Genomic DNA, 23,447 nt, shown 5'->3' with positions numbered 1-23,447 from the left:
ATTGTACGTGAATATGTATTTCATATGTAATGCTCCATTATTCTTTTATAATATATCCATATCTTCTGCAATGCAGGAGACATGGGTTCAATCCCTGGGTTGGGAAGATCCCCTTGAGAAGGAAGGGCAACCCACTGCAGTATTCTTGCCTGGAGAGACCCATGGACAGAGGAGCCTGGTGGGCTACAGTCTAAATGGTTGCAAAGAGTCAGACATGATTGAGTGACTGAACATACATATAATGAATATTATGTGTAAATATGTGTACTTAGTCGTGTCCAACTCTTTGTGGCCTCATGGACCATAGTCTGCCAGGCTCCTCTGTCCATGGAATTTTTCAGGCAAGAATGAAACCTGAAACAGGTTGCCATTTCCTACTCCAGGGGATCTTCCTGACACAAGGATTGAACCTGTGTATGCTGTGTCTCCTGCATTAGCAGGCGAGTTCTTTACCACTTGCCGCACTTGGGAAGCCCCATATAAATATATATATATGTGTGTGTGTGTGTGTGTATAAATATATATATATATATACTACATATACACATATCTTTATTAATCTGTTAGTGGACATTTAGGTTGTTTTGGTGTCTTGGCTGCTGTGAATAATGCTGCAACGAACATGGCAATGCAGAGTCTCTTTTGTAAAGCACAAATCTCACTTTTCGTAGTGAAGAAAAAATGTTGCTCCCTAATTCCTCACACGCATATACCCTTCATCTGCCTTAGCAACCCTCCCCTCCTCCCCACACTCTCGAGACACCTTAGCTGGTCACACTTTGCTCTTTAGTACCAGGTTAACTTTTCAGATTTTGCTTCAGTATGAACAATGCTGACTCTTTGCAAACTTATTTCAGCCTCTTTGGATTTCCTCATCTCTCAAGGCATCCCTCAAAGGTCTTCCTCTCATTCCTTTGCCTATAAAGAGATTTCCTAAGATAAACCCTGTTTTTTTTTAAATAACTCTTTGAATAAGTTTGGAAATCGCTAAATTAAGTTTGAAGAGGTGTCTAAACTGTAGAGCTTTTCAGAATCCTTATATTTCATGTAGGTTGTTCATTTCTAACAAAGGACAGACCTGGACTGTCTCAAATTTCTTTTGCAGGAAAAGCCTTTCTCCAGGTCTTTTCATATCAGATCCTACCCATTCTTTAGGGACCTTGACAACACAGCTCCTTCTCTGAAGCAATTTTCTCTGTTCTCTCTAGCTAAAGTGATCTGTGTATCTTCCAAATATTTATGTACTCTCTCTCTCTTTTATATGGATATTCCCTGGTGGCTCAAACGGTAAAGAGTCTGCCTGCAGTATGGGAGACCCTGCAGTGTTTGATACCTGGGTTGGGAAGATCTCCTGGAGAAGGAAATGGCAACCCACTCCAGTATTCTTGCCTGGAGAATTCCATGGAGAGAGGAGCCTGGCAGGCTATGCAAAGAGTTGGACATGACTGAGCAATTTCACTACTCTCTTATAACCCTTCTGAATTTAAAATTATTGAAAAAATATACAAAAGCAGAAAAATAAAGGTAGAAGTCAACCACATCCTCTAATAAGCAAAGTCTCAGTTAAGAAATTAAAACCCTCCTTTGACCTTCCAAATCTCATCTTTCAGAGTGTATTCACTTCCAAACCTTTTCTGCTTTTCTAAGGATAGTCTATTTTTACATACATGCATATACACATTGTTATTGTTGTTTCAGTAAAAATAAAATTATGCTTTAACCTTTCTGTTGAGACTCTTTTCACTTAAGATGAAATGTAGAACTCTCTATATCAGAACACCTAAATCTATTTTCTGTTTTAGGATTAAAGCCATTTCACAAATGTATTGCCCTTGTAAATTTTTCTAGCTATATCAATTTTTATGTTTTCAATCTCTTCTATATTATTAGAGTATAAATTTATTAAAGGTGAAGCCAGTGTTTTATATAGTTTAGTATTATCCACAGTATTTAGCTGTAAATAGGTACCTGACAAATGTTTGTTGAATGTATGGGGGAATAAGTCAATACAAATCAATTCTGACATATTCTTGGAGAGAATCACCAAGGAGGCTATATGTAATTATGTTTCAAAATATAGCCAACTCAAAGAAATGAAATAGCAACATTTAATTACAACTAGCAACACAAATAAACCACAGATGAAAGGTGCTAAACAGTCGTTCCCTCCACATGGACAAATTGTGATTTACAGAAAAATACATGCTTCGAGGGCTTCCCTGGTGGCTTGGACAGTAAAGAATCCGCCTGCAATGTGAGAAACCTGGGTTCAATCCCTGTTTTGGGACAATCCCCTGGAGAAGAAGTAAAAGTCTACCCACTCCAGTATTCTGGCCTAGAGAATTCCATGGATTGTATAGTCCACGGGGTTGCAAAGAGCTGGACATGACAGAGCGCATTTCACTTTCATTGCTTCAAAGGGGAATGTGCCTGAAACATCCCTGTAGTGTAAGAGCCTGACCATGGTCTTGATGAACGGCTCCCTTAGCCCTTAAGGTGCTTTGTCATCTCTCTGTGTCCCAGCTCACATTGTGAAGGCAAGGTCCACATCTTCTCTAGTCTTGTAATACCCGTAGTATTAGCTTATGATAGGGACATACGTTGTTTTGCACTAATTGTACATCCTTGGCTGAAGCTCTTTTGCTTTTGTACTCCTGAAATAAGACTAGAATCACAACACTTTTCCCCATGTAACATTTTACCTTTTCCATCTTGTTTGTTCTTTATATTCTCATTCTTAATTTATATGCTACCCTAGAATTGTCTGCTAGATCCTGTAACTGTACACTGTAATTTTTCTTTATATCACTGTATCCCATTGATTTCTCTGTGAATATGTATGTATATCTGTATAGTCTCTGTAATTATTCATGGCTTCACTGAGTAGACTGTAGGCTCTACCAGTGTAGAAATACCATCTGTCCTGTCTTCATTGTATCCCCAGTGCCCAACAGAGGTGCTGGAACATTACAGGCATTCATTCAACATTTGATAAGTGAATAAATATACAGTTCTGGTTGTTGATGGTTTAATGTGGATTTTAAAATTTAGAACTAGAAAAATAGGTTATTGTATAAGACAAAGGCAATTGGACTATTTGGAACAAGTGGACAGACCATGAGGATTTAAAAATATATATATTGAATTCAGCCCTATGGCCTTCTAAAATAAAAGAAAAAATGCAGCATAATCTTAAACCATTTGCTTATAGCATTCTCAGTTAATTTATTAGTTTATCAAAGCATTTTGTGTATTTAGATGTCTCAGAATTAGGTTTAGAAATATAAGTGGACTGAAGAAGAAAATTTAAAAAAAGAAAAATATATACACACACACACATATAACCCCGGAAGCTTGAGTGTGTCAACCTGCCCTAGCTCTAATGGTAAACTTGCAGTGGATCACAGGTAGTGACCCACAGTGCCCCTGGCTTGCAAACAGTCAATGAACATTGATGATGTTGATAAGGCACACTCTTTTTCTGGTATTGAGTTCCAAGGGTTATTTCCACTCTGTCATTACTGAAGCAGATGAATTAATTATGGTCATTTATTCAGTCCTGAGGGAAGAAAGTATGTGGCAGGTGTTTTTAAACCTCACATAAAAAGTAAAGTTTGGCCAAGCTCCCTTTTAGGGAGTCAGACCTAGCACTTCCTGGTTCCCTGGGTAACAGGTGTTGACATGGCATGTTTAGAATTAAGACTTCCTTCACATCACCTTTCTTGATGACTCATCTTCCTATTCATTATCTACATTTATTGGGTTGGCCAAAAAGTTCACTCAGGTTTTTCTATGAGATTGTTTGGAAAAACCTGAATGAAACCAACTCAATATATCCACCATTCTTTTTACCTTTGTTTCAATAATAATAATATCTCTCCTGTATTGTGTCTAATATATATCAGTCACTCTATTGAGAACTTTACATGTATCATGTCATTTAATTTTCCCAACAATCCTCTAAGGTGGCTCATTTTACAGAAGAAGGAATCGAAACTAAAATTGACTGATTCAGTTTAGCGCTCAAATCCTTTTGCCTTCAAAGCTCAAACATTTAATTACATTATATGGCCTTCATATACTTCATATACCTCAAATACAGGTATCAACAAGGAAAAAAATTAAACTCTTTCATTTCTCCCAATTTATCAGTCCATGGTCATTGTGCCTTGAAAGAACCAGGCACATGATAAATGTACATAGCCATAGTCACCGTCCTATTGTTGGTTAATCTAATGTGAAAATTTTATTCATTCAACAAGCATATAATGAGCACTTACTAGGTGCTGTGTCCCAAGGGCAAAAAATGCGAATATGGTATGGAAATGGCAACCCACTCCAGTATTCTTGCCTAGAGAATCCTGTGGATGGAGGAGCCTGGTGGGCTGCTTTCCATAGGGTCGCACAGAGTCAGACACGACTGCAGCAACTTAGCATGCATGCATGCATTGGAGAAGGAAATGGCAACCCACTCCAGTATTCTTGCCTGGAGAATCCCAGGGACAGAGGAGCCTGGTGGGCTGCCTTCTATGGGGTCGCACTGAGTCGGACGCGACTGAAACGACTTAGCACCAGCAGCAGCTAGCTTTAAGTAGCTCCCTTCACATAGAGAATCCCAGGGCGAATCCTTTATGAAACAGAAATCAGCATTGGTAAAGGCTGCCCTCTAGTGGACATCTGTGAAAATTACTAACAAATTACTTTGATTTCTTTCCTCCAAGTTAAAATTATAGCAGAGTCTGGCTCTCTTGAAACTAAAAATACTTTTGCCTCATCATAAAATTCTCCACCCAACTACACAGAACTAGCGGCTCATTGCATTTGGAGCGGGTGTTGAAGTCTTCTGTGTAACCTTCCAACTTGAACTTTGTCCTTATGATTCAAACAAGTAAAAAGAGGTGTAAAACTCTGAATCTCTTTATAATCAGCACTTAAGTAATAATTTTGAAAACTTCTATTTACTGAGCACTGGGCTTCTCTGGTGGCTCAGACGGTAAAGAACCCTCCTGCAACGCAGAAGACCCAGGTTTGATCCCTGGGTTGGGACAATCCCCAGGAAAAGGGAATGAAAACCCACTCCAGTATTCTTGCCTGGCGAATTCCACGGACAGAGGAGCCGGGCAGGCTACAGTCCACAGGGTCACAGAGTCTGACATGACTGGGCAACTAACACTACACACTGTTCAGTATTTTAGGGAAATACTTCTCTAAGTTAACCGTATAAGACAGTTCCAAATTGACATCTCAGAGGTGGATTTAGCTCACAAAAAAGTTTCTTTTACCCAGAGGGATTACCAGCTTTTAAGAACTTGGGGGTTTCCTGAGAAACTGTAGTCTTTCTGTATCTTTTTAAAAAGCAGGAAATGTGGCAATCATGTACTGTATCTGCATATGGCAACAAAACAATCAGCTGGAGGGGATTAGAAAATCCTATTGATACTTTATTGGTTGAAAATTTAGCTTGGGAACATTTACAAAGCAATGTTTTTCCTTTTACCCTATAAAAATGAAGACTCTCACTTCTCTCTTTTAAGAGACCATATCATATTCGCTCCAGTACTTCCAGCAAGGAAATTGCACACATGTTTGAGACAGCGCTAGTGACTTACCCTTCTGCCTGGTCACAGGAGATGGTATCCCTTCTTAAAAAGGTAAGAAGGATGAATGCACGACAAAAGGAAGTAATAAAAAGAAGCAGGTGATCTGGTTTGAAATGTAAGTTACAGGGGCTTCCCTGGACGCCCAGTGTTGTTGTTTTTTTTAATATACATTTATTTATTTAAATTGGAGGCTAATTACTTTACAGTATTGTATTGGTTTTGCTATACATTGACATGAATCCACCGTAGGTGTACACGTGTTCCCCATCCTGAAACCCCCTCCCACGTCCCTCCCCATACCATCCCTCTGGGTCATCCCAGTGCACCAGCCCCGAGCATCCTGTATCACGCATCAAACCTGGACTGGCGATTGGCTTCATATATGATAATATACATGTTTCAATGCCATTCTCCCAAATCATCCCACCCTGGCCCTCTCCCACAGAGTCCAAAAGACTGTTCTATACATCTGTGTCTCTTTTGCTGTCTCTCATACATGCTGTCTCTCTTTGTTACCATCTTTCTAAATTCCATATATATGCATTAGTAGACTATATTGGTGTTTTTATTTCTGGCTTACTTCACTCTGTATAATAGGCTCCAGTTTCATCCACCTCATTAGAACTGATTCAAATGTATTCTTTTTAATGACTGAGTAATACTCCATTGTGTATATGTTCCACAGCTTTCTTATCCATTTGTCTGCTGATGGACATCTAGGTTGCTTCCATGTCCTAGCTATTATAAACAGTGCTGCGATGAACATTGGGGTACACGGGTCTTTCAATTCTAGTTTCCTCGGTGTATATGCCCAGCAGTGGGATTGCTGGGTCGAATGGCAGTTCTATTTCCAGTTTTTTAAGGAATCTCCACACTGTTCTCCATAGTGGCTGTACTAGTGGAGAAAAGGGAACCCTCTTACACTGTTGGTGGGAATGCAAACGTCCAGTGTTGTTAAGACTTTGCCTTCCAATGCAGGGGTTGGGAGTTCAAGCTTTGGCCAGGGAACTAAGATCCCATATGCCTTACCACCAAAAAACCAAAACATAAAGAACAAAAGCAATATTGTAACAAATTCAATGAAGAATTAAAAAAAACAGTCTACATCAAAACAAAAAAATGGTTATGATACTGGAGGCCGTCATAATAATATACATTTCTGGAGTGGGTTTTGCAGCTAACAGATTTCAAATACCTGGCTTCATTAATAAGGCAATGCACATGTCCTCTTGAATGTCTCAAAAGACATTTCAAATTCCATGTGCCTCGAATGGAATTCTTGAACTCGGTATTTCCTGGACTTTGTCCAGTGTTCCCTCGCTCAGTCACTGGCCTCTCCATCCACCCACTTATACAAGGCAGAACCAGACATCACTCATCATCCTCATATCCAGTCCATCACCACGTTCTGTTATCTGACCTTTTAAATACCTTTTGAACCTGACGCTTCTCTCCCTCTCCCCTATCTTCTTCACAGTCCTACTGCCATCAAGTTTTGTTTGCCCTGCACACTTTTAAACACACTCCATTCTGTTCTCTGCTCTGCCCCACAGGGACCTATTCAAAGCACAGGTCATTGTTTTCCTACTGTTCTTAGGATAAAGATCAAAATAATTTGTATAGTGTAAAGGTTCTAACTACCCCTTGAGTCTTATTTTGGACTTTTGTCCCCCTTATGATGACACACAAACCGCTTTGTGCTTCCTTTTCCCTTCTCTTTCCCGTCCCCAACCCCACCCTCGTATACCAGTCTCCCATAGGCCTTTGCATGGGCTAGTCTCCCTGCCTAGAACACTGCTCCCATCCTCAGTTCTCCTAGCTCCCTCCTTTAGATTATTACTACTCAATGTGATTCAATAAGTGGTCCAAGTACATTAATTACTCCCCACCAGGTCTATAACAAAACATAGAAATTGAGAGAAGTATTTAAAAAAAACTTGTATAGCAGTCTTGATATAGCAGTATAGCAGTTTTGTATAGCAGTTTGATACTGCTGATGCCTCAAAGCACATGTGTGCCAGCCTATGTGGTGATGTCAAGCTCAAATCACCAGTTGTACCCGATGTAGAGTTCCGTACTAGCCACACACAATAACACCACATATTGGTTTCAGTAGGTTGGAAATTAAACCAAAGAGAAATATCTAGCCCTTCTGCATAGTTTGAGAAACACAGCTTTAGATCTCAGCTCAAATCTCCCTTCTTCAGGGAGCCTCCCTCTATTGTCAGCTCACACAAGCATGAACTTTCCTTCATCATATTTTTCACAATTTGAAATTACACATTGCGCATGTGTGACTCTTCGGTTAATACCATTGCTGTCAAGCTGCATGAGGGAAGGACCACATCTGACTTGTTCACCATGGTGTCTTCAGCACCTAACACACAGCCTGACAAGTGGTAAAATTTGGAATTTGAACTAATGAGGTCCAATGATTTTCATCAGATTTTTTAACATACCCATGTTCACCAGGAAGATTAAGGATAATTGAGGCAGAATCTCAATCATGTGTATTATGTAAAAGAAAAATGAAGAGCCCAAGAGGATGAACTTGCCTTTTTTCTGAAGAGAGAAAACTGCACAGGTTGTAGCTGGTCAAGGAAAAGAGCTTTGTGGACTAAGACTTCAAAACCTATGTCTCTTGTCTCTGGGTCGTGTTCTGTTTTCCAATAGGGATACTGCTGTTGGCGATGTCAAAAATAAAGAATAGGGGCAGAGGTCATTTTCCATAAGCAAATTTTCCCTAGCTCCAAGACAGCCTTCTCACCCCAGAATTGCACCCTGATGACCCACAGTGATCACCTTCAGGTCTCTTCTCAAATGGAACTGCTCCTTCCCATCCAAACAACAGGACTATAATGATATTGGTTCTAGGGTGCTTCGGATGAGGAAACAAAATCTTTAATTTCAGTTCACAAAACCCAGAACTGTTGCAGTAATCTTAATGACATCTTATCTGTGTCAGTCCCAGTATATATTGATTAGTTATAAACATTGCTAAAATTTTTAGTGTGAAATGAATTTCATGTGTTAAATCCAATGTACATTTTTCCACTCAAGAAGAACAGATTTCTTAGTCACTTTAAACATGGCCTTATTTGAACATGGCCATGTTTAGCCATAGCTAAACCTAACGAAATAGTTTATTATCCCTTTTTTACAGATGGGTAAACTGAGGTTTAGAGAACAAACTTGCCCATGATTAATCAGTCATGGAATCAGGAATCAAACATGTTTGACTCCGGAGGACAAGCTGTTTTCACTCACCACATGACCAGCTTACAATTCATTCTGACCATTCATTATTATCTATATTATTTGTTTATGGGACTAAGGAAGGAAAACACTGCTTGTTTCCATCAACCCTATTCCTAAAAATGTTTATAGGGAATCTTTATGATTTTTTGCTCCCCAAGTGACCTTGTTCCTGATCTTGGTGTTTGTATTCCCTTGGCAGCTACTTGAACTGAATCCGGACCACAGATTTTCCCATTTGTCTGATATTCAAAACTTCCCATATATGAATGATATGAACTGGGATGCAGTTCTGCAGAAGAGGCTCATTCCAGGATTTGTTCCTAATGTAAGTCAATCCTAATAAACCCTTAATAACTCTCATTCATTGCATATTCTTCTGTGTGCCAGATATATACCTGGTCTCATCAGATAGCCACACCAGTGTTGTAAGACAGTCAACGTTCCTGTTTTACAGATGAGAAAACCAAGGCACACACAGGTTAAGCTGGCTGACAAAGGCCACACAGCTAGCAGGTGGCTAAGCTGGGATTCCGGTCTAGGTCAGTGCTGGGAGTTCTAGCTCCTAACTACTTTTTTGTGCCTTACTTTTTAGTGGAAACAAGTCCTAATCCTACAGATAGTCTTTTCCAGGAATCTGCCAATTTAAAACATTTTCTCTGATTCCAAAGATGTAGGAATGTGTATCCAAGGAGTTCTGTGAGTCAGAGGATTGAAAGCTGTTTAGGTTGGATATTTGTTTTTACCATTCATTCCTCTTCCTCTGGTAGTTTGGACTTCCCTGGTGACTCAGATGGTAACACATCTGCCTGCAATGCAGGAGACCTGGGTTTGATCCCTGGGCTGGGAAGTCCCCTGGAGAAGAAAATGGCAGCCCACTCCAGTACCCTTGCCTGGAAAAATCCCATGGACAGAGGAGCCTGGTAGGCTACAGTCCATGGGGTCACAAAGAGTCTTACATGACTGAGCGACTTCACTTTCACTGGTAGTTCTACACTGGGAACCATATTCTCAATGACTAATAAGCAAAGGGAAATAAGTCCCACCAGATGTACCTAGCCAAAAAACATCTGTGGCTTCCTGCAGTCTACTGAGCTCCAGCCAAGGAGCCAAGTGAGACCTCTAATCCCTCTCTCCCCACAGCCTGATTCTACACACTCAGTTGTAGGCAGATTGGCAGAATAATCGTCTCTTAAGGGAGCCTGCAGAAACAATTCGGAGTTTTCTGCTCTTAAGCCCAGGCCAGACACCTGCGATGGGCATGTGGGGGTGTGATCCTTCATGTACAAACAGCAGATGGGTGGGTGGGGTACAAAGCAGGAGGCACCAGAAGGCAATGGGGAGGAATTCTGGGATGGGGGAATGCTACCTTCTGGAGCAACAGGAGGTGGGGTCCTACCTGGCCGCTCCTCGGGGTCCAGCGGGGACAGCTTGCACTCTTGGCTGACACACGCGGCCTTGGAGATCTAGGCACCTTTCTGTTCTTTCATGTGCCACCCCATCAGCGCTGCCTCCAGAGACCTTGTGTGTGTGCTTCTCTGATTTAATTGTGAATCTGAATCATCTGGGGAGCTTGTTACACATGCAATTTCCTGGCCCGGTGTTCAGAAACACTGATTCTGGAAGTCTGGTTGGGGAACTAGGAATCAACGTAGGGTCATTCTGATCCACCACTGAACCTACTTTGAGAAACATAGCCCCAGAAGGCAAACTTTAGAAAAATAATTATAATAGGATTTTCTTTCTAACTCCTGGAAGGCTCCTTGGGAGTTTAGAAAAATCAACAAAATACAAACAGAACATGAAAAACAAGGCTGGCGATAAAGTACCTAAAACTTTGGGTGGAAATCCCAGCTGGTTATTCTTGGACTGTTCCTGCAGGACTGACTTGTAATCTCCTTATTCAGTCTGGCCTATTTTCAGAAGGATACAGAAATGTAAGCGATCAGTCAACCTGTCTTCCTTGCAGAAAGGCAGGCTGAACTGTGACCCCACCTTTGAACTCGAAGAAATGATCCTGGAGTCCAAGCCTCTGCACAAGAAAAAGAAGCGTCTGGCCAAGAAGGAGAAGGAGACGAGGAAATGCGACTCCTCTCAGGTAAGCAGTCCCCTCACCCTCAGGGTCGTGGGATTCTTCACGACTGCTGCCATTGGTTGGAAAGCTTCCGGTGGGTGAGCTTCCTGCAGGAACTGGCAGCTTTGTGACTGTGAGAAGGAGCTGAACACCCCAGCGTCTGAAAGGGAAGCCCTGGGCATCCCAGCACCAATCTTTTACGTCTGAATGTCCTACCCAGGCCTCTGCAATTAACTTAATTCCCTTAGTGTCTTCTCCTAACTCTCAATTCAAATTTTGTGACCACCTGGAAGGGAATCTAATTGGCGAAGCCTAGGTCAGGTTACCATCCTTAAAATGATGGGAAAAGTTGTTTAGTCACTAAGCTGTGTCCCAGCTGTTTTGGGCCCCATTCTTTTGAGGAATCACTGGGAGCAGCCAATTCTAGAGGGCCGTATCTGGTCTTTGCTAGAAGCAGAATCTCCTAATGTCAGGGCTAGCACAAGTAGGGAGTATTCAGTCACAGAAAAGATGGAATTATATGGTTGAGCATTATTGCTGGATTTCAGGCTGAATCAAATTAATTTTGTAACTAACTACATTATCCTACGGAGAAGGCAATGGCACCCACTCCAGTACTCTTGCCTGGAAAATCCTATGGGCGGAGGAGCCTGGTAGGCTGCAGTCCATGGAGTCGAAAAGAGTCGGACACGACTGAGCGACTTCACTTTCACTTTTCACTTTCATGCATTGGAGAAGGACATGGCAACCCACTCCAGTGTTCTTGCCTGGAGAATCCCAGGGACGGGGGAGCCTGGTGGGCTGCCGTCTACGGGGTCGCACAGAGTCGGACACGACTGAAGCGACTGAGCATGCATGCATGCACATTATCCTATGTCAGAGTTTAGAGGTCAGATTTCAGAAAAGTAACTTACAGGGGCTCAGTAGGATTTTACACAGTAAGGTTTTGTGTATAATAATGACGGTGAAGCATTAAATATTCACCTTGCCTCTAATGATCATCCATGGGCTTCCCTGATGGCTCAATGGTAAAGAATCCACCTGCCAATGGGAAGATCCTTTGTAGAAGGAAATGACAACCCACTCCAATATTTTTGCCTGGAAATCTCATGGACAGAGGAGCCTGGTGGGCTATACTCTGCAGGGTCGCCAAAGAGTCAGACAGAATTTACCAACTAAACAATAATAATGATCATCCATTCATCCACTCAATCATCCACCCATCTCCCTACACACTCAACTAATGGTCATCCATTCTTCCATCCCTCTGTATCCATTTGCTTAGGCTATTTTTATTGAGTCCTTATTATCCGCTGCATTCTGTGCTAAACACTGGAAAGGGATATGAATAAGATATAATTCCTGCATTCACTGACAGCCCCCTTCTCAGAGATTGCATAATCCTGTGGTTAAAATGGCTCTGCAAACAAGCAACTATTCTCAATGTTCCTAATTTCTCTAGTCCTCAGGGCATACTGTACCCTTTAATGGTCAGTTAACCCAAGTCCACATCCTGTTTGTCCGCAGAACTGCCCTCTGAGCGGATTCCCATCTTTAAGTGTTTTCTAGGGCTCTCCAAGGAATGCTTCGCTGTACCACAAACCCATCTTGCTTGTTGCTTTTCACTTTACCCATCTTCCTCCTAATGATCTGTTGCTCTTCATATCATAACCAACTGGCTTCTCCTGGCTGGCTCCTTCCTTTTCCCCCAGAGAGCTGCCTGTGTAGGCTCCTCTGCTAACAGACCTCCAAATGTAGCCAAGAACGAGACATCACCTTAATTATGTTTTTTCAAGTTTTAGAGATAACAGCAATTTGTGAGTAACTTCTTGCCATACCTTCCCTGCTCTGTATGATCTGTCTACCTTCCTCCCCATTCTTGTACTATGCCATTCTTGACCTCACTTAAAACCCTCAAGATGCATAGGCCCTGCTAGTGTCTGGCCCTTGCTCTTCCGTTTTCTGGAATGTTCTCCTCTTGGACCTTCACTTAGAGGGCTTCCTCCCCTGTTTATACCCCAAATGCCTCCTAATCAAAGGTGAGGTACCCTCTTTCTCAGCCCCTGTTTTTAACTCCTTTATGACCTTGTGCTTGTGTGCTTAGTCACTCAGTCGTGTCCGACTCTTGCAACCGCATGGACTCCTCTGGGGAGGAGGAGGCCAGACTCCTCTGTCCATGGGATTCTCCAGGCAAGAATATTGGAGTGGGGTTGCCATGCCCTCCTCCACGGGATCTTCCCAACCCATGGATTGAACCCATAGTTTATAAACATTTTATTTATGCTTATTTGTGTGTCTTTTTCTGTCCCACTAAAATAAGCCTTCTCCTGTGCAAAGACCAGGTGTCGGTCTTACCCACATTGTCTTCATGGTACCCCAAGAGTGCATGTAATATAGTAGAGGCTCAACCAGTGTTTGATCAACACATTAAAAGAACAAAAAACTAAAACTGAACCGTGAAGACTGGTCATTGCTGTTCTTAGAATTACAAGGTCAAGCTCCATCCACAGGACATCTTCCTGTGATCCCCTCTTATCCTAGACCTAACCTGTGCCCAGCCACCAGATTGCAGAGGCAAACTCCCACATCTCCCATGGGAAAGGGTATGGCCACTCACCCACAGTACAGAACCTCTGACATTTCCTAATGCTAAGAAGAAAAAGCACTTTCTTCTTTTTCCAAAGTATCATGTCAATCTCAGAATCATTTGCTAAGAGGTGGCTTTGCTCATGATAAAGAGAGACCTTTACATTCTCTTTACAGTCTTTTTGCTTGTCTTGTTTCTAACCTTTTTATTATGGTAAAACATGTATAGCATAATTTTCCATTTTAACTATTAAGTGTACAATTTATTAAGTTCATTTGCAATATTGTGTACCCACTACCACTGTCTATCCAAAATTTTTCAATACTCACCAAACCACTGGTCTTTCTTTAATTTGTTTCAGCAATGTTTGTACTTATCAGAGTATAAATCTTTCACCTCCTTGGTTAAACTTATTCCTAGATCTTTTATGCTTTTGGAGACATAGAATTTTTTCTTAATTTCTTCCTAGATGATTACTGGTGTGTAGAAACAGAAGTGATTTTTCTGTATTAATTTGTATACTGCAACTGAACTCATTTATGAGCTCTAGTAGCTTCTTGATGGATTCTCTGTAGTTTTCTATGTTAATATATAGGATTATGTCATCTGTATATTGAGATACTTTTAGTTCTTCCTTTCCAGTTTGGATTCCTTTATTGTTTTTTCCTGTCTGGTTACTCTGGTTAGAAGTTCCAATACAATGTTGAATAGCAACAGTGAAAGCAGGTATCTTTGTTCTTTTTCTGATCTTAAGAGGAAAGACTTTAGCCTTTTACCATTGAGTATTATGCTATCTGTGGGGTTTTTGTCAACGCCTTTACTTATGGTGAGGAAGTTCAGTTCTATTCCTAGTTTTCTGAGTGTTTTTATCATGAAGGGTTTTGATTTTTTCAAATGCCTTTTCTGGGTCAGTTGAGACATCATGTGTGTGGGTGTGGGTGTGGGTGTGTGTGTGTGTGTGTGTGTGTGTGTGTTTTCAATTACTGTGAGGTATTACATTGACTGCATTTTTTATGTTAAACCATTTTTGCACTCCAGCAGTAAATCATACTTGGTCACAATGTGTAATTTTTTAATATGCTATTGGACTATTTCCTGTATGTTGTTTAAGATTTTGCATCTATGTTCATAGGGGATATTAGTTTGTCATTTTTTTCCTAATAATGTATTTTTGTATCAGAGTGATGCTGGCCTCATAGAATAAGTTATAAAACCTTTCCTTGTCTTGTATTTTTGGAAGAATTTGAGAAAGGCTGGTGTTAATTCTTCTTTAAATATTTAGAATTTACCTTTGAAACCATCTGGCCTTGGACTTTTCTTTGTTGTAAAATTTTTGATTATTCTCACTTGTAGATTACTCTTGTGAAATATCTGCTGAGATTTTATTTCTTCTTGAGTCAGATTAGGTAATTTGTGTTTCTAAGAGTTTGTCCATTTCATCTAGATGTTCTAATTTGTAGGTGTACAGTTATTCACAGTATTCTTATTTCTGTAAGGTTGGAAGTAATGTCTCCACTTTCATTTATGATTTTAGTTATGTGCATTTTTTTCTCTTTTTTTCCTTTATCATTGTGACTAAACATTTCTCAGTTTTGATATCTTTTCAAAGAACCAACTTTCGATGTCATTGATTCTATTGTCTTTCTATTCTATTTCATTTATCTCTGCTCTAATCTTTATTGTTTCCTTCTTTCTGCTTTGTGTTTAGTTTGCCCTTCTTTTTCTAGTTCCTCAAAGTATAAAGTTGTTATTTATTTCTTCTGCATCCCATACTTTTTGGCATGTTGTATTTTTTTTTTCATTTATCTCAAAGTATTTCCTAATTCTTGTGGTTTATTTTTTGACACACAGGTTGCTTAAGAATGTGTTGTTTAATTTCCACATATTTGTGGATTTTTCAGTTTTCCTTCTATTATTGATTTCTAGCTTCACTTCATTGTGGCTAGGGAAAATTTTGTATGATGTTTATCTTTTTAAATTTATTGAGATCTGTCTTGTAGCCTATTATGTGGTTTCCTTAGACTCTTTGAACATATTTATGGGCTCATTCAGTCGTGTCTAGCTCTTTGCAGCCCCATGGACTGTAGCCTGCCAGGATCCTCTGTCCATGGGATTTTCTGGAAAAGAATACTGAAGTGGATTGCCATTTCCTACTCCAGTGGGTCTTCCTGACCCCGGGATCAAACCCACGTGTCTTCCATCTCCTGCATTGGCAGGCAGATTCTTTACCACCAGCGCCACCTGGAAAGCCCAGGCCATATTTAACGGAGTTGTTTTAAAGTCTATCAAGTAAGTCCAGTATTTGGGCTTCCTCAGGGATGACTTATGTCAATTTATTTGGTTTCTTCGAGTGGGTCATACTTACCTGTTTATTTTTATTTTTATTTTTTATTTTATTTTATTTTTAAACTTTACATAATTGTATTAGTTTTGCCAAATATCAAAATGAATCCATCACAGGTATACATGTGCTCCCCATCCTGAACCCTCCTCCCTCCTCCCTCCCCATACAATCCCTCTGGGTCGTCCCAGTGCACTAGCCCCAAGCATCCAGTATCGTGCATTGAACCTGGACTGGCATCTCGTTTCATACATGACATTATACATGTTTCAATGCCATTCTCCCAAATCTTCCCACCCTCTCCCTCTCCCACAGAGTCCATAAGACTGTTCCATACATCAGTGTCTCTTTTGCTGTCTTGTACACAGGGTTATTGTTATCATCTTTCTAAATTCCATATATATGCGTTAGTATACTGTATTGGTGTTTTTCCTTCTGGCTTACTTCACTCTGTATAATAGGCTCCAGTTTCATCCACCTCATTAGAACTGATTCAAATGAATTCTTTTTAATGGCTGAGTAATACTCCATTGTGTATATGTACCACAGCTTTCTTATCCATTCATCTGCTGATGGACATCTAGGTTGCTTCCATGTCCTGGCTATTATAAACAGTGCTGCGATGAACATTGGGGTACACGTGTCTCTTTCCCTTCTGGTTTCCTTAGTGTGTATGCCCAGCAGTGGGATTGCTGGATCATAAGGCAGTTCTATTTCCAGTTTTTTAAGGAATCTCCACACTGTTCTCCATAGTGGCTGTACTAGTTTGCATTCCCACCAACAGTGTAAGAGGGTTCCCTTTTCTTCACACCCTCTCCAACATTTATACATTGTGATTTATTGTCGAAAAATGACATTTGAAAATTGTAATGTGGTAACTCCAGAAATCAGACTCTCTCCTCCCTCCTCTAGGATCTGCTGGTTTTTGATTGTTGAAGGCTACCCTTGTACTTCTGAGTGACTTTTACAAACAGTTTTTGCAAAGACTATCCCTTGTCATGCATCATCACTGCAGTCTTTCTTATTTTGGCTTGTGTTCAGCTAACATTTTGATAGAGATTTCCTTAAACACCAGGACCATTTTTAAGTTGCTTTTTCCTTGATTTGGCATTTGGTTGCTATAAACCTCTGATTGCTTTCCAGAGTTTTGACAGTGTGGGCCCTGACAGTTTCTGCCTTTTTTTTTTTTTTGTGAGGGGTGGCAGTTTGGAGCTGCCTGTGCCACCATTTGGCTCTAGTTTCTCCTAATGTTACAGCATCAGTTTGAAAACAAAAAGGATTGTGATTCAAAACAATGAGCAGTCTTCCCCCAAAGAAAGATCAGAAAGATGATAAATCTCAAAGTAGCACTTTATTCTACTCAAGTATTTTAAAATGTGAGGACCAATCTTAGCAGCTCACTACATTATCATCATGCTAGTTTATTCATTCATCTGAATCTCGAGGTGTGGCAGGGCATTGGAATTTTTTAAAGTTACTTGGGTGATTCGGGTACGCAGTCAAGGTTACAACCTACAGTTGTAGAATTAGGCTGATTAGTGTAAAAGCACTATTGTTTTCCTTTTCTCCCTATGTCTCAGTTTCATCATTTGTAAAATGGAGTTTTAGTATTGGTATCTACTTCATAGACTGTTCTGAGTCAATTAGCACATGTCTGCCAAAATGGTAGCCACTGTTAAAGATGTGGTACATACATACAATGGAATATTACTCAGCCATTAAAAAGAGTGAAGTAATGCCATTTACAGCAGCATGGATGGACCTGGAGATTATCATACTAAGTGAAGTAAGTTAGAGAAGAATAAATATCAAATAACACCACTTACATGTGGAATCTAAAAAAAAAATGATACAAATGAACTTATTTACAAAACAGAGATAGACTCACAGACCTAGAAAACAAACTTATGGTTGCCAAAGGGGAAAGGTAAGGGGATGGGAGAGGGATAAACTGGGAGTTTAGGACTGATGTGTACACACTACTATGTTTAAACTAGATAACTAACAAGGACCTACTGTACAGCACAGGGAACTCTGCTCAACATTCTGTAATACCCTAAATGGGAAAAGAGTTTGAAAAAAGAATAGCTGTATGTATACATAACTGAATCACTTTGTCGTATACCTGAAACTAACACATTGTAAATCAACTATAGTCCAATATAAAATAAAAAATTTAAAAACAGAAACAAAAAAATTAAAAGTGCTAACCCTAAGGAAAAAAAAAAAGTTAGCTGCTGTTATGTTTCATTTTTCCACTCTGCTTTCTGACTTCTCACTTCATTCTCTTCCATGGCTCACGGTATATGCCTCTGCTCATGCTCATGGTAGATGCTCTATTGTTTCTTTGCTTCATGGATGTTCTCCACTGACCCTCCCTGCTCACCAACCTCTTTAAAGTAAAGATGCAAAAAGACTGATGCACGCCAGTCTGTCTGCCATGGAAGCTCATGACCTAAATCTTCTTTTTCTGCCTCCGGAGATTTCCACCTGCTCTAAACCCTTCAGATATTTCTGATGCCATTTGTACTTACATTAGTCTAATCACTGTTTGCTCTCTCATCCTGAAGAAGCGCATCCCAGGATTTTTAACCAGCAGTTTTCTTCCCAGTCACCTAAGACCCATTCATTCCTCCATTCTGGTTGCTCCCCACTCCTTTCCCTCATACTCTTTCTGGTTTATCATTTTGACTTGTCCATGTAGCTGCCCTTCTTAAGTTTTTCCAGTTAAAGCGGAGGAAAGAGAACATGTTGCACATGAGCCCTTAGGGCCAGGGTTGGGACTCAAGACATGTGCAATGCTGTATCACAAATTCATCTCTGAGTGTGCATTTCACATCTTTTTTAGAAGAAAACAGAGATATATGACAGAGAAAAAAATGAGTAAATTTCTACATTTTATTTGATTATAATCTTGATTTTTAATGTTAAAATATTTTAAAATGTTAACATTTTAAATATTCTTCATGTTAAATTTTGTATAACTTTTGCTTATATATTTACTTATGTTTATATTGTACATATATTGTCTGTAAAATGTAAATACATAAATGTAGAAACATGTATGTGTATAAATATATATATAAAGTATTATATAAATATGTTAAACATTTATTTATATACTTTGATATAATATTTTAATGTTAAAATATTTTTTCCCAAATCTTACTCCAAGGAGCTCTATCAGATCACAGGGATTCCCCATGACTGATACTGGAAACCCTCAGGGTCACAAATCCCCCAGTTTGAGGATAAGAGGGAGGTGTAAGAGAGTCTTCTTTCTCTCCTTTCTTTTGCTTCCTTTGGCACTTCTCTGAAATTTCCTCTCCTTTTTTTTTTTTTTGAAAGCATATAATTTATTTATTTTTTATTAGGATATAATTGCTTTACAATGTTGTTAGTTTCTGCTGTATGTATGGATAGATTGAAGATGTTGTACATATACACAATGGACTATTACTCAGCCATAACAAGGAATGAAACTGGGTCATTTGTAGAGACGTGGATGGACCTAGAGACTGTCAGAGTGAAGCAAGTCAGAAAGGGAAAAACAAATATCATATATTAATGCATATATGTGAGCTACTCTCCTTTTTATAGTTTATTCTTCTAACAATTAAATATTTGTTCAGGAAAGGAAAAAAAAAAAACTCCAGTACTTGAGGACTTAGTATTTTCTAATTCTTAGATTTAAAAACAAAAATATTTTTTCCTTTGAGAAGAACATTTTTCATCAGAAGTTTTTTGGAAGGATTTTATTACAGACTTGAACCCACCTGTCTTGAAGCCATGGTTTCTTGTGCAAAAAGGCTGAAAGACACCAAGCTCATAAACCGTAACCCAGGTCTTCTCGTCCTTGCTGCCTCATTGTGGGGAGCAGAGAGTTGCTGTACTTTATTCTCTTTCTTTCCTATTTGCTCCTCTGTTAATCTGATTGTGGTCTCACTCTGGCTACAAATTTTCAGATAGCATCTATTTTGAGGACACATTGGTCTTCATTGATTTGGGCCACTCAGTTAAACAGACACTCAATAAGTTATTGGCTATTTGAGACTCTCCATTTGTGTACTAACTATGTCTCTATTTTTTTCCCCAATGTTCACCGGGAAGACATGCCTTCTTCAAGAGCACCTTGAATCTGTCCAAAAGGAGTTCATAATTTTCAACAGAGAAAAGTAAGTAACTCCTGGAAGAACAGCAGCTCAGCAAATGATGGACTGTTTCAGTCATATTTGACTTGCAATGCCTCGATATATTTTTAAACATTTTTTTATTCTAATTAAAAAATGATGCATACCCATAATAGAAAATCTAGAAATTTCATAAATCTTTTTTTTCTTGTAAGAGATTTCAAAAATTATAATAGGTAAATTAGCTTAGCATGAGCTAATTCTGCCTGTCCCATCAACACCCATCTGTTGATGGGACAAGCAGAAGAATGGGAACTTCAACATTTAAAATCAATGATATTTTTAAGAAGATTACCCGATTCATGCTTCTTTATAAATTGTTCAGCTTCATGCTATCATTTCAAAAATTTAAATCTTTTATTTCTCACTTCAATGAATAAACCTACTTTATATTTTCCTTTTAAGAGTCAAAAGGGACTTTAATAAAAGACAAGCAAATCAAGCCTTGGAACAAACCAAAGACCCAGAAGGAGAGGATGGTCAGAATAGCAACCTGTGAAGTCCTCATCATCTTCTTGGGACATTTCCACATCAGGAAGAGCTGACAATAATTCTCACCTCTCCACACCTCACACACCTTAGAAAATGTGAATGAATGCCTTGGGAAGGAGGCAGCACAGCACAGGGAGGAGTCCCTGGGTTCCTGGGAACTAGTTTCACAGATAACTGTGTGGCCTTGAGTAAGTCACTGAATCCCTTTCTCTGCTTCAGTTTGTTCATCTAAAACAAGAAGTTAATACTAGATGAGCTCGACGCTGCCTTTCTACTGCCACCATCCTGTTACTCTTAATAGCCTCTATTTTTACTTTAAAAGGAATATTTGGATGTAGATTTATTTTTCCACTCCTAATTACACTGTGACAAATGGACATCGGTGGCTGATGGAGTGAAGCCATTGAGAGCTAGAAAACTTCATAAGGAAGCCAGAATCCTCAAACCCAACTGAATAGGAGCAAGGAAAGCATTCAGGAAGAAATGAGTGGGACCAGGTAAAAAGTAACACATACTGATGAGGGCCCTCCAGTGGTGTGCTGGACTTGGAACAGTATGCCAGCTTGTATCAGCTAGTAAGAGCTGCTAGGCATAAATGCCCCAATGCCCTGTTCGGTGATGTGACATTGAGAAGTTGAAATTGGTGATGGTGGAAATATTTACACCATGGAAACTGGCAGATGCTACAAATAGGGCTTTTTTCCCCCTCCCAGCAAGCCAGTTCTGAAATATTTAGCACACCACTGGCCTTCTTCTAGAAGCATGTTCCTTGAGAACTGCTACCTCTTAAGAATATCAGAGACCTGGGTCCAGACAGGATTAGAAAGGAACATTGTCACATTGAAAACACGTCCAACTTATAGTACACTGACGTTGTATCTTACACGGGAGTTATAGTCTAAGTTAGAATGTGAGGTGAATTTGGAAGATAGTAAAATTTACCCTTGGACAAATCCCTTTAATATACATTAACATACGGTACGGAGAAGGCAATGGCAAGCCACTCCAGTACTCTTGCCCGGCAAATCCCATGGACAGAGGAGCCTGGTGGGCTGCAGTCCATGGGGTCGTGAAGAGTCAGACACGACTGAGCGACTTCACTTTCACTTTTCACTTTCATGCATTGGAGAAGGAAATGGCAACCCACTCCAGTGTTCTTGCCTGGAGAATCCCAGGGACGGGGGAGGCTGGTGGGCTGCCGTCTCTAGGGTTGCACAGAGTCGGACACGACTGAAGCGACTTAGCAGCAGCAGCAGTAGCAACATTCGGTGAGTATGTTTTCTTAGAGAAGCCCAATATCATTCAGGCTCTTCACTAATGAAACGAGTCATCTTTGATTCACTTTTTTGGGTCTCATTTTAAGCTAATACCAGATGCACTAAAATATTGAACAGATTATTCATGGCTTGGTAGACTAGACTCACACTTCAAACTGTGGAATGCCCACATATCTGAGAGGTCTAAGATCATGGAAGCTGACTAAGGGAACAGCAATACCTGCTTGTGCTTACTGCAAAGAATGGCAGGCCAAATCGCCTATCTGCAATATTTTCTTTATCTGCCAAATACAAAGTTTAACTCGCCTAAGTTAAGATGTAACTCTACTCTCCAGATACACAGAAGATCTTTGCAGAAGAACTGTTTTTTGGCAACTCCCAGATGCTGCTGGGTGAATAGTAAACAGGGTTGGTGGGGGACTGTTGTAACTCTTAAGCCATTCAGATCATCAGAACCTTGTCCTTCCTTATGGAGCCAATGGGGCGCATCAAGGTGGCAGTAAGTGGTCAACAGGGGAGACCAGATAGGTGGAAACAAGCAGAAGTAGCAGACACTGCTACATAGGACTTCCAGAAGGGAGGTCACTCTGGGCAACTCAGCATGAGAAGAAAAGCAGTGCTGAACTGTAAACTCAACAATGATGGTTTTCTCCGCACTGAGCTAACAGGCCCAGAACTTCTGGCCTTGAAAACCTCTGCTCTAAGAGTAACCACATTTCTGTTAAGAATGAAAAGCCAGATCCTATGTTCTGTACGATTCCTTTTCTCTACATTTCCCCCACATCATCTGTCTGTGCTAGTTTTTCTCCTGTATAGAAATTACGGCTCAGTTCCCAAGGAGGGGGTTGACCAAATCTGTAAGGAGGTGACCAGATTCTGCTTCTCATTGGTCACCAGGAGTGTCAGGGGCCACGTGCATGTTTATCAACTTCCATCTTTCATTTGTCTGGACTCAAGCCCTGATGTGCGTGGACTCATCTCTCCAGTCACCTGGTTCCCCCTCTTTCTCTGACCTTGTCTATTATCATCCCAATGGAGAGACTTTGGGAAAGATTCACCCAAGGGCAATGGGATTAGCAGGGTCTCCACTGGGATGAGAGTTAATAATTTGTGCCATTTCATGTCTACTCAGTTAATATTGGGATAGGAACTCAATACAACTAGGTATTCTGTCAGGTGAATATCTAGTTTTTACTTCCAGTGACCTTCTTCTGTGCCTGCAGCACCTTTGTGGGCTTTCAGGAACCTTGGATCCAATGACTAGAGGGCACAGCCTGAGAGAGGTTAGGGTAAGACCTCCAGTCCTCACCAGGCTAAGGAGCCACAAGGCAGTTAAAGTTAGAAAATAAAATGCACTGCATCTATCAGTGTAGAAAACTGATCCCAAGAGACTCCACTGGATATTCTGAGTGCTAGGACAAAAGTTTCCCCAAATACAAAAGGATTCCTAAGTCCTTACCATGACTGACAGTTGTTGAAATCAGATCCTTGGGTTTCATCCATAACCTGGGCTAAAACTGACTACCCTACTGGGTGAAACATATCTAGGTTTATGACACCCAAGGCTCAGGGCTAAGAATTTTTTTTTAAAAATTACAAAAAATAGGGTGACTCTTAAATCCTTTTGTCTG

General features: G+C 40.2%; 1 protein-coding gene across 2 annotated transcripts in view; it reads left to right on the top strand.

Annotated features, from left to right (window-relative positions):
* STK32A (serine/threonine kinase 32A) overlaps positions 1–21,591 on the top strand; it is a 130,534-nt gene extending 108,943 nt beyond the window's left edge. For both annotated transcript variants that reach the window (XM_027546052.1, XM_027546051.1), the window contains exons 9-13: positions 5,535–5,651; positions 9,058–9,183; positions 10,825–10,953; positions 19,968–20,032; positions 20,453–21,591. In XM_027546052.1, coding sequence (XP_027401853.1) covers positions 5,535–5,651; positions 9,058–9,183; positions 10,825–10,953; positions 19,968–20,032; positions 20,453–20,546 — 531 coding nt within the window. In that variant the 3' untranslated portion in view covers positions 20,547–21,591. The remainder of the gene's footprint in view (positions 1–5,534; positions 5,652–9,057; positions 9,184–10,824; positions 10,954–19,967; positions 20,033–20,452) is intronic.
* Positions 21,592–23,447: the final 1,856 nt, after the last annotated feature.

Source organism: Bos indicus x Bos taurus, chromosome 7, assembly GCF_003369695.1.
Source record: "Bos indicus x Bos taurus breed Angus x Brahman F1 hybrid chromosome 7, Bos_hybrid_MaternalHap_v2.0, whole genome shotgun sequence".
NCBI lineage: Eukaryota > Metazoa > Chordata > Mammalia > Artiodactyla > Bovidae > Bos > Bos indicus x Bos taurus.
This window is presented reverse-complemented; position numbering and strand designations above follow the sequence as displayed.